Source organism: Sander vitreus, chromosome 10 (genome assembly GCF_031162955.1).
Source record: "Sander vitreus isolate 19-12246 chromosome 10, sanVit1, whole genome shotgun sequence".
NCBI classification, from domain to species: Eukaryota; Metazoa; Chordata; class Actinopteri; order Perciformes; family Percidae; genus Sander; species Sander vitreus.
This window is the reverse complement of record NC_135864.1, coordinates 16,792,254-16,803,873: the sequence shown is the minus strand read 5'-3', so window position 1 is coordinate 16,803,873 and position 11,620 is coordinate 16,792,254. Positions and strand designations below refer to the sequence as shown.

Below are 11,620 nucleotides of genomic sequence, written 5' to 3'. Positions count from 1 at the left end.
GTAAGTCATTTAAACATCTCCCAGTTTGTAAGCAAATAAATTTCATGAGTTTTGTCAGACTTCCATCCCAGATATTGATGCTTGTTGCCCTTCTCCTGTGTGTCCGTCCTTGTACCCCTGTAGAAGAAGGTGGGTATGGTCACGGGCGTCACGTGTGAACTAGGCGCTTTGTTTTATCGGTGTGGATTGATTTTTGCTTGCATGTCGTGCCGCTGTGTGTGTGTGTGTGTGTCCCCTGAGGATTGTTTCCTATAATCTTGATTTTGGTGTGAAGTTACCAATACAATTGCTGTTGAACCGGATACATTCTGAGTGATTTATGACTAATCATGGGACATGGGGGTGAAGGAGTGTTAGACTGATTGTGTGTGTGTGTGTGTGTGTGTGTGCGCGTGTGTGTGCGCTTTTGTTTGCATCGTGCTGACTAATTTGTGGCCCGGGGGCTTTTGGTGTGCTTTAACACTCGACACAGCTGTCAGCATGACCACTGCCGAACATAGGCAGTGGTGATTGCATTAATGCTGTCTGTTGACACGTACAAGTTCCTGGGGCCCGTTTCAGGATGGAGGTTTAACAAACTCTGAGTCTAACCCTGATGTCTGAGTTGATTTACCCTGAGATGGGAAACTCTGGGTTTACAGTTCCAGAACAGCTGATTTGAGTTGGTTCAATCAACTCCGATTAGGTTCAGTCAGAGTTAAGCACGTGCACCTCCACAATAAAAAGGCAGCATGAATGGAGCCATGATACTACGATTCACCATGGTAACAACCACAAACAAACTGGTCGCCGGAAATACTCATGCGCACATACAGCGAGATTGAACGTATATTTTGTTTAAAAAAGCAACACGGCTGCTGCTGTAAAATAGCGAGAATTGGTGTGGGAGAGAATTGCTGCTCGAGTCAATGCGTAAGCTCTAATATAGTGTGTTTATTTCAGATTTAATCACAGGTAACCTATAATATTACTGGTGAAAACTGGAATGGTAGTAGGCTACACCTATAATTTCATTTAGGTGCAATCCTGCGGGCGAAAAAGTAAACTACTAATCCCGTTAGCTGCAGCACCATCAACAGAATTATGATTGACAATCATTTTTCTTTTAAATGTCTTACTGGTTTGTGTCAAGGGAACTCTACAAAAACGTTTCAGAGCGACTCACACTCTTCTGACGGCGTTTTGCTACATTGGCTTTACTAATATGCTCCGCATCAACAATGTTAGGAAACTGCCGTTTGCAAAAAAACTAATGCGACACAAACAATCTGCTGGGATGTAAGAGTATGTCCACGATGGGTGACATTAGTGTTATGAGGACAATAAGGTATCTACATATCTGATGGACTGTGAAGAAAAACGATGCCGCTCAAATAGGTAGTTATCTGGAAATGAAAATACATCTAGTCGGGCCTCAATATCATCTCCCGACATATGTTTAACTAACGAAGTAATACAGCTTCTTCATCAACGGGATAGTTGACAAAAGGAAATGCCATGTTAGGAACAAAAACGTTTTATAGTCTGCGTAACAGTTTTTATTCGTGCAGATAACAAACTGCGTTAAAATGCGCCTGATACAGACTGAATGAATGAATGAGGAAATGAAAGAGCGCTGTGTCAGAGGGAGGAGACTGAGAGAAACCCAAGGTTTATTGAAGAAAATCTGCTACCGACCAGGTTAGGTTCACAGGCTCAGTTACCATAGTAACTGACTCTGAGGTTAAGTTACCTCTCTTTCTGAAACGGGCTGGAGTGACCCCTCTCTCTCAGGTTTACGTAACCTCCCTTTCTGAAACAGAAAACCCAGAATTTTCACTAAACCTCCTTCCTGAAACGGAACCCTGGTCTGTCTGACAACAAAGTCCAAGCAGCAACTCGGTGTCTCTGGTTACTGGGCCATCTGTTGCCATGGTGACAGGGTCCGTAGAGTAGGTCAATGAAAATGAATGGGCCTGCTCTCCATTTCCTGTTGGTGTTTTAAGAGCCTCCCTGACTTGTCGTCTGTCTGTCCCCTGGCAGACCGATATTGCTGCATGGACATGGGAAAACTGTTTGGATTTGGTCTAAGATAACATTACAATACAGGGACACTATGTTTTCGTCTGCTGACCGACAATGCCGTGGTGTGAAAGTCTTCTTTTTACTCTTGGGTGGCATCTTTTATGAAATAAATTTGGCAGGACTAAAGAAAAACAGGAGGCTTCAGGTAGCTATTTGTAATTCACTACAAGGTGATGAAGTTAAGAGAATTTGCTGACTCGGCTTAGAACACTCCAATGAGGGAGCATCACAGAAAACAGTAGGAGAAATGTCGGTTAAGAATACAGAAACTTACATGAGGCCCAATGTTAAAATTCATGACATCCAACCAAACATGGTGTGTTATTTTATTAATTGGCCAATAAATGTAGTCAATCAAAGGAAAACCGACGACAATATTGATGATTGATTATTCGTGTAAGTCCTATATTAAGTAAAAATCCCCACAAACTTCTCAAATAAATTTGTTTATATATATATATATATTTATGGACTATTGGTTGGACAAAAGAAGCAATTTGAAAATGTACCTAGACCTAGATTGTGGTTGACATTTTGCAGTATCTTCTTGCATTTTATTGAATAAATGAACAATCTATTTTCTATCTAACATGAGTGTTGCCTGGCGGCTAGTAGGTCCTGGAAGACTCTACAATGGCTATGCTGTATTGTGAGTACTGTTGGTTTGTTTCTGACCGTGCAGTTTACTTTCAGGGCATGAAAGGTAAGATTGATGAGTACAGTGACTCAGACGACGACCAGCACGACGCCTACCTGGAGAGGATGAAGGCTGAGGGCAAGATCAGAGAGGAGGGCAACGACAGCGAGGAGTCAGATGGCGAAAGCGGTAACAGTCTCAGTATGACAGAAGTATGCAACACATGTTGATTTCAGAAGATCGGTAGGTTTGATTTTCTGCCTTGTATCACTCTAGATGAGTCATTTAACCCCGGAGAAGAAGATGATGACATTGCAGAAGAGTAAGTGGCTTCTTCTTAAACTCTGTTTGTTTTAAGTCTGTTGACCCACTCTGGCTTACTCTGGCTGACGTAACTTTCCCCATTTCTCCACCTCTGTCAATCAGGTACGACAGCAATGCCTCAGCGAGCGACAGCAGCGAAGACGGGGACGATAGCGATGATGCAAGCGAGAAGAAGAAGGCCAAGAAACCCAAAGTGGTGAAGGAGAAAAAAGAGAGGAAACCACGCAAAGAGGTGAGAGCACTTGGGACAGGGAGAAAACATGAGAGAAATATTAGGTTGTAAAAAGACTCTAGTATTGCAAACAGATGGTTAGTAGCATATATTAACCTGTGTAATTGCACTCTTTTCCCTTTAATTCCCTTCCTTCCTTCAATCTGAGTAGAAGAAGCAGAAAGAAACTGGCGGTCCCAAGAGGCCGATGAGTGCCTACATGCTGTGGCTCAACTCCAGCCGCGAGCGAATCAAATCAGAGAACCCGGGCATCTCCATCACCGAGATTTCCAAGAAGGCCGGAGAGATGTGGAGACAACTAGGCAAAGACGAGAAGGAGGTAAGGCAGGAGAACGAGGAGAAGAGACGATTTGCTGTAGTTTTACTCCTATGCTCTCACAACACTAGATATTTAAGATAAATATTAGTTTGCATTTCACATTTATGTTTGCTTTGTGGCTCCCAGTGAGTACAACAGGACAGGATTGTGTTAGAGTGGCTGTGACTATAGAATAATATAAAAGTTGTAGGTATGATCAATTCAATTTTAACAGACTGATCTCAATAAGTGGCGTATGTATGACACGCCAATTTGTATGCCATTATTGGCGTGTTATCAAGATTGCATACAATTTACGCAGTAGCGAGTAGTATGAAAGCCCGAAAATCCGTATAGGGAGGTTGGTTGGGGTGGAGGATGGGTCAAACAACACAGGACTTTCACCACGGAGACCGGGGATCGTGTCCCGCGTGTCACGTTTTCTAAAGTCAACCGTCGCTTTCTTCTTTTACTAAAGCCAACCGTCCCGTTCTTCTTTTCCTAAACCCAACCCCTCTGCTGTATACGGCGTAGACATACACGCGGATAGCTCAAAATGCGTACAGATAACACACCACTTGGCTTTAGAAAGTGCTGTCTGTTTACGAGAAGTCATGATGTCACGTTGGGATGTGCACCTATTTTTTTCTTATGTTACTTAGTGTGTCATCAAGAGTGTTTCTGTCATTTAAAATGGAAAATTAACCTAATTAAACTTTTTTTACACAGTTGTCAGAAGGGAACCTGCACTTATTTTATGGGTTACATATGTATGCCCATATAAATCAATCTAAATACATTTAGTTGACATTAAAGTTTTGAAGTGCATTATCTCAAAGAACTACAGCCAAATGGGGTGGTTTAATTACATCTGTGCCACATTGAACTTGTGCTATGCAGAGCTGGCTTTCATCAAACCCAGTCTCTATTAATTTGTCCCATGTTGTTTTATTCATTCCTCTCCTTTACACTTCCCTGCTCCTCTGTTCCTTCAGGAGTGGGACACAAAGGCTGGAGAGGCAAAGAGGAATTATGAAAAAGCAAAGCAAGAGTTCAAAGAGAGCGGCGGAGGAGCAACCTCCAGTTCCAAAAAGTAAGACAAGACATGAACTCGTGTTTGTTTTGTTTTTTTCTTTGATACAATCGGTCTTAAATATGTTTGACTTCTTTTGTCCCCACACTTAACCTGTTAGGGAGAGTAGAAAATCTGGAGGTAAGAAGGAGGAGAAGAAGAGGAAGTCTGCCAGTGCAGACAAGGACAGGGAGCGGGGAGGAGGCAACGACAGCTTCAAAAGTAAAGAGTTCATCGAGACCAGCGAGAGTTCATCAGACTCTGACCATAAGAGCAAGTCCAAGAGGAAGAAGGTAAAGCCAGTCTTGATAAACAACATTATAAGCTGCAGGATCCATTATCAGATTCATCCTCTTTGTTCACCACAACATTCAGACATCACTCGCTGTAGTGAGTCAGTCTCTTGACATGTGATATACATTTTTGTCATGATAAACACATTGGGGTGCAACATTGTTTTTCATCACCTCCAAGTTTGTATTTCAGGTCAATGCAGAGATTGTTTTGTGTGACTGAGGGGACATGAAGTCATGGTTTGTTTGCTGTTATAGCAAGGTCACTGAAACTTCTTGGTTCTGATTGACTGTCCATTAGTTTCTAGTAACTGGACAGTATAATCCAAATAGCTCCAGGATGATGCAGTTCTCAATAAATGCGGCAGTACTAAGCTCTAGGTAGTGACAGAAACTGTATGCATATTGAATTTTTTTTGGGGGGGGGGGGCATAGATAAATAGCTGCTCAGTGAGAACAAGACTCTTATTTTCAAATGTGTTTTTATGTTGGAGTAAATCTGCACATCAAAATCAACTAATGGTAATGGGGAGGAGGAGAGAGGACTTTTTTTATAAGATAGTTGGCAGGTCTGATCGCAGAAGAAAAGGACCAGGTAGGACTTGTGACCAAAACTGCACACAAAATAAAATAAAATAAAGCGATGAGGAGAAATTGCAGGTAAGCGCTAGAGAGGGGAAGAGCCTAGCAACGCAAGCAGCAGGAATTCAGAGTTACAAGAAATATTTTTCATAATATTTCAAATGAAAAAGCAAGACCAAAATGTGTTATACAAGTTAGTAAATTATACTTCTTAATTTGATTGCCTCTGGCATTTTGTTGGCAAGAAGCTGTGGTATAAGAGGGAGAATACCATAGGAATAAGATGGATGGAAAGGCCATTGAACTGTGTGTGGTGGTTATTTGATTAGTGCAGAATGAAATGGCGATTGTTGTTAGTTGTCATGGAGACAACACCCGTCAGTGGGTCGTTATTATGGAACTCACGCAACTTTGCGGCAAGGCCCGCCCTTCAATAGCATTCACACACTACTATTGGCCAAGCGTCCATGCTTACGCAAGGTAACGTAACCCGATTTGTTCATGTCCTATCCCCTGACCAATCGGCTTTCCTAACCTTAACCACTCGAGGTCAATGCCTAACCCCAACCAATCGAGCTGCCTCGTAGGGCGGGACTTGCCTAGAAGTTACGTGGGATCCATAATAACGCGTCAGTGGGGCCGGAAAGTCTGACACAGCTTGCTGGGAGGAGAGCGGTCTGACAGTGTGGGAGACGTTCTCCCGAGCTCCGGGCGGTAGGGAGGAGGGCCCAGCGGCAGCAGGTCAGCAGACCCAGCCCGCTGTTCGGCTCATTCTCTGTAATCAATGTAGCATGAAAGGATGGCGGAACTAGCAAGCCAGCGAGCGGACAAGTTGTAAGTTAGTTGGCTAACGTTAGCTTGCTTACTCCGCCGTGCCCCTACGCCCCACCTGTCGCAGAAAACGAGCCGAAAAAGCCGTCGCTCATCTGCCGATAGCAATGTGCTTTGTGTGGATGAAGAATTGGGCTTTTAAATTTGACTCACTTAGCAACTGGCTCTCTGCCTTGTAACGTGACTACCCCACTGCTCATTTGTCAGTCACTGCAAAACCTCACCTCCGCAACTTGCCACAAGTTAGTTTATACGTTGGCATGGCAATGGTACACATTAAAAATGGTATTGGCCTTTTCATAATTTTTATTTCTGTGGAAACTATCCTCCAAGTTGTATGTTACACAAATCTGATGGATTATCAATACACACACGCACAGTACTAATCCCCTCTCTTTGTATTTTTTAACCAGGAATCTGATGAGGAGGAGGAAGAGGCTGTGTCCACACCTGCCAGCTCAGAGGAAGAGTCTGACTAAACACACACACTTTTACCCATCCGACACACAAACCAAGGACCAAGCATTTATGCTCTTCATGTTGATCTCACACAAATGGACTGACTGACAAATCAACAGACTTGAGTTGTATTTTTTTTCTTCTACATGTTTTGCTTTAGGAGTCCACACTCGTCTTGCGACTCTGAAAGCTCGTGATATTTGATATTCGAACGAGTTTTCCCATGAGCACTCAGTGAAATAGTATACTGGTGTACAACTTTTCTCAGACTATAGGAGTTGATTTAATGTGGATTAGAAGAGTCGATATGAAGCTGTTTTGTTCTTCCTTTGTAGCGCATTTAAAAACCACAGTTGAGTGTTTTTTTTGTGTTTTACCATGTCTTGTTTTCAGACTTAAATAAATAAATGAATCATTTTTAATAAAGTCACACTTTGCTGTTTTTTTGTACAGAACTTTTTATATCATGCTGCTGGGGGTATAATGGGAACCCAACAGCTTTAAAAACAATGTTTTATGGTAGCTACTAGTTGAGTTCCACTTTAGGCCCCTGTAAGCCAGGGTTCACCCACATGTTTCATTTATTTTGGCTGTAGATGTAGAATTTTGTTTTTTTACAATTTGGAAGTTGTCAAATGTGACAGCTTATTACAGAACAGTAATCCAACTAATCAGTGAGGTTTTTGGTGAAACTGACAAACTATGGGCTTACAACAGCCTCATAACTAATGAATAAAATGGGTGAAAATTGATAAAGTACAACAAAGAATTACTCAAAGTAACTTATCTTTCTGAAATCATAGTCAAGAGCCACCTTCTGGAACCTTTTTTTCAAAAGCATCATAACCAATAAATAACAGGCAACGTATTCATTGTAATGCTCCTGCTTTTTTCCATCTGTTTTCCTTTTCTTTTTGTCTGTCATGTAACCTTGTCTACGAACCTTTTGTCTGTTTGTAACAAAAACTGTAAAGTGTCTTTGAGTGTGTAGAAAAGCACTATAAAAAATAAATGTATTATTATTGTGCTCTTTAACATCTCTTCTGCCAGAAGGTAAAATGGGACACAACCAAACTTTGAAGCTCACATGCAAGAAACCATGATGGCTCATTTTGTTTGAGAAACAGGGCTATTGATATGTTGATTGACAGTGAGATTAGCCAACCAGCTTGTGTGCAAACCAACTTTTTTTCAAGGTGGTCTGCTTTCATCACTTCAATGCATGTTTTGAAAGATACGTTTACATAAAGAAAAATGCTTCAAATGGTAACACAGGCCCAAAGAATGAACTTTGAACCTCAACTTTTTAGGTAACATGAATAAGAAGTCCTAAAGTGCTCATAAAGAAATGGAAATTGTAATGCCATGGCGCTTTGCAAACTCAAACACCTGCTGAGGAAGATCATGTGATATGATCAAAATCTCCAGTACCGCTACTAAATGGGCCTTTGGTGAGATTGTTTTTGTCATCTGTTGATGTCTAGTTCAAGAATGAACTTTGAGCCTCATCACAGTCATCTTTCTAATCATGCCATGTTAAAACACTTCTCGTGATTAAAGGCAGCATGCAGGATTAAAGTCCTGGCAGTGTGACTGTTCTCCATAGTCTTACAAACTCACTGCACAAGGACTCATTTATACATTTTACTGGTATTTTTCACCACATGAAAGCATCCACCTATCCACTGTTAAAATAGCACTGCAGCTCAAGGAGATCTTTGCTCGTACTGTAGTCTTACTCTGGACATTCCCATGGATTCCTATTCTCTGCGGTGTTGTACACCAGGCCCATTTAACCACGCAGGGTGGTTTGAGAGTGTGTTATCACTGGAAGTTAGATGGCAACACTAGTGAATGTTGGGGGGACAGTGGTTTCAAACAGGAGGCCAATGCCTAAGTACATAGTGGTTTGTAAAAGGGCTTCTATATTAGGGTCGAACAGGGTGGTTTTTAAGAGCCGAACACTCCCGGATGTGTGGTTCACTTCCACTTGGACAGTGTTGGTTTTGATGATAAGATACTCTTCCTGCACATCCTGCTGCAGTAACACTGACTGGTGGTCCTTAGAACAAGCCCTTTGGGACAATTCCTTTTTACACATTACTCATTTGAATTGATTTTTGCTGAAATATATATTGAGTGTTCTCAATGTGTGCCGCTTGAAATTACAATTTCCCTCATTTCCACTGCACCTTCTTTTTTAAGTGCTATTTTAAAGCTTTCATGGTGTGGTATCTGAAGATTTACAACTTTGATTTATGGATTGCCATATAAGGGAATTCCTATGAACTTTATGCTACTGTTGCTGAAACATTTGGAAACTGTTAACATTAGAAGGGGCCCCCTAAGACAGAAGATATTTTGTTGGAGCTATACCATGTATGGGGCCTTAAATGGTCAGTTCCCTACTCCAAGCATATACTCACACCCCCACTAAATGCACAGAATATACAGACGCGTAACTATCGGTAAGCAGGGTAAGCGGTGCTTACGGGCCCGGACCAATCAGGAGCCCGCGTGACTGGAAGATATTGATTGACACCCAGGGCACCCTATCGCATTTGGCCACTGACCAAGCGAGAGTGAGAACGGGTCAAATTCATTTCCTTGTTTCAGAGACCGTTCTCTTCACGTGTGTGACTCGGAACATCTCACATTTACAACAAAACGTACAGCGAAAGACCGTGCAGAACATTTCAGACCGTCCTGCCAACCTGTAAACATTTTAACATCAATGTACGTAACGTTTTTTCACTCTGAAGTCACTGAAAGCTGCTGCTGTTTACATCCTGTCTGATCTCTGCAGCGGGCGGGGCTGCTGAGTTCCCCCCGCGACTGACACACACACACACACAAAATCACACACGGTGGATGCAGGAAAAACCGGAGATGAGACGTACAGGATAACCTAAATTGAGGACAGCTACACTCGTTTTTATTTTTTATTTGATTCATTCAATAAATTATTACTTTTTGTCTTAAATCCACCAGCCATTTTCATATTATACCAACATTTGCAGCATCCTGAGCCTTTTTGGTAAGGTTCCTAGGAAATCTCAGCCCAGAGTAATTAATTAATAGTAATAATTATTATTCTCCCCAAAACCTTTTTTTTTTTTAAAGAACTATACAAAAAAACTTTTTTTGCAACTTTCACTGTCTTCTGCAACTTCATTGCAACAAACATCAGCTTACTAACATGCTCACAATGACAATGCTGCCATGTGGATGTTCTTAGTTGAGTGTGTTAGCATGCTAACATTTGCTAATTAGCAGTAAACACAAAGTACAGATGAGGCTGATGTCAATTGTTTTAAAGGAATTTGCTCAAAAACCAAAGTATTAGAAAATGTTAAATGTTTTTTACGGTGCTCAATGAAAAGTCATAGGGATCACTAAAGTAATTAAACTGAGGCGGACATGAATGTCTAAACCAAATTAAATGGTAATCCATCAAATAGTTTAGTTTAGACATTTCACTCAAAGTGACAAATGTCAATCTCATGGTGGTGCTAAAAGAAACGTTGGGGGATCAAAGTAATTAGAAGTTATTGTCTGGGAACCATGAATATACAAAATTGGCTGCCAATTTGTCTAGTTAATGTTTCAACTGTTTCTGTTTCAGTTTGGACCAAAGTGGTGGACTGATGTCATTGCCATCCCAAAGCAAAGCCAAAAATAAGTATTGTCGCTGTTTATATGTGAGGTTGTGTTCACGTGATCTTGGGATGTTTGTGTGCTGGCATGTCCTAAATGTAGCGGTCAAAGACAGATTATGTGTGAATGTGTTTACATAGATTCTTTCCTGTTGAATGATGATCACTTTCATGATGGTTTCCCCTTTCGAGGAGAAATCCATCGGACTATCCTCCAGTCCTTCCTCATGTGTGTCCGCTTCTACGATCTTACAAATAGTGTCTCACATTTGTAGATGTATATGTCTCACAGTATCGATGACCATTACAGAAATACTTAAAGTCTTTGTGATAAACGTAACATTAGTCACATGCAGCCTAAAAGCTTGTTCATGTGTGTTTATCCTGTCTTGTATTAGGTTACCAATAAGTGACCACAAACATAATGGACCCACTTAAGAAATGACAAAGTCTCTAGGGACATGCACGCACTCAGGCACACACACACACACACACACACACACACACACACACACACACACACACACACACACTCTCATTGTATCATTACATCCTGATGTGAGAGGCAATAATGCTGTTGGTGCTTGTGAGTGTATTGAGAAGTGGTCATATCATATGTCGCAATTATTGTACAGTTGTCAATAACAGTGTTTATAATTTATTACAGTGCATCAAGCCTCCTATAGGAGTCTTAAGTATAGAATCAGATTGTTTTTTTCTATACTGTAAGGAACAAAATGATGTTAAATGGAGACACATTGAGCTGTTATTTTTGTCTTGAGTGGTTACATTTAAAGTTATATGACACTTTCAGAAGTTTTCACAGCTACTTTCAAGAAAGATGAGAGATCTCAGATCTCAGATGAACTTGATCCTGATTGGCTTCCGATCTGTCCTGTCTGTAGTGTTAAAAATGGAAAGATATTTATTTACATGTATTTGTCAAACATGGCACTTTCTTCATGAGTCAGAATAAATATAAAAAACGCAATCAGTCAGCAATGTACAGTATAGAAAAATGTTCTCTTCCCGGATGACACAGAATTTTTTTGCCCGATACAGATTATCAATTCTGACATATTTATATTCTTTTTCAACGTTTTTGGGATCCCTTAAGGATCCCTTGAATTGTGACATATATACTGAGCGGGACATTTACATTTTAAAGATAA

The 11,620-nt window shown here is 41.0% G+C and overlaps 1 protein-coding gene across 1 annotated transcript in view; it reads left to right on the top strand.

Moving 5' to 3' along the window:
• The window catches only part of ssrp1a (structure specific recognition protein 1a), an 18,778-nt gene extending 11,556 nt beyond the window's left edge, over window positions 1-7,222 (top strand). Inside the window, exons 12-18 of the mRNA XM_078260562.1 lie at window positions 2,758-2,890; window positions 2,978-3,023; window positions 3,128-3,257; window positions 3,409-3,576; window positions 4,551-4,648; window positions 4,749-4,920; window positions 6,747-7,222. Coding sequence (XP_078116688.1) covers window positions 2,758-2,890; window positions 2,978-3,023; window positions 3,128-3,257; window positions 3,409-3,576; window positions 4,551-4,648; window positions 4,749-4,920; window positions 6,747-6,812 — 813 coding nt within the window. The 3' untranslated portion in view covers window positions 6,813-7,222. The remainder of the gene's footprint in view (window positions 1-2,757; window positions 2,891-2,977; window positions 3,024-3,127; window positions 3,258-3,408; window positions 3,577-4,550; window positions 4,649-4,748; window positions 4,921-6,746) is intronic.
• The last annotated feature ends 4,398 nt before the right edge of the window (window positions 7,223-11,620 follow it).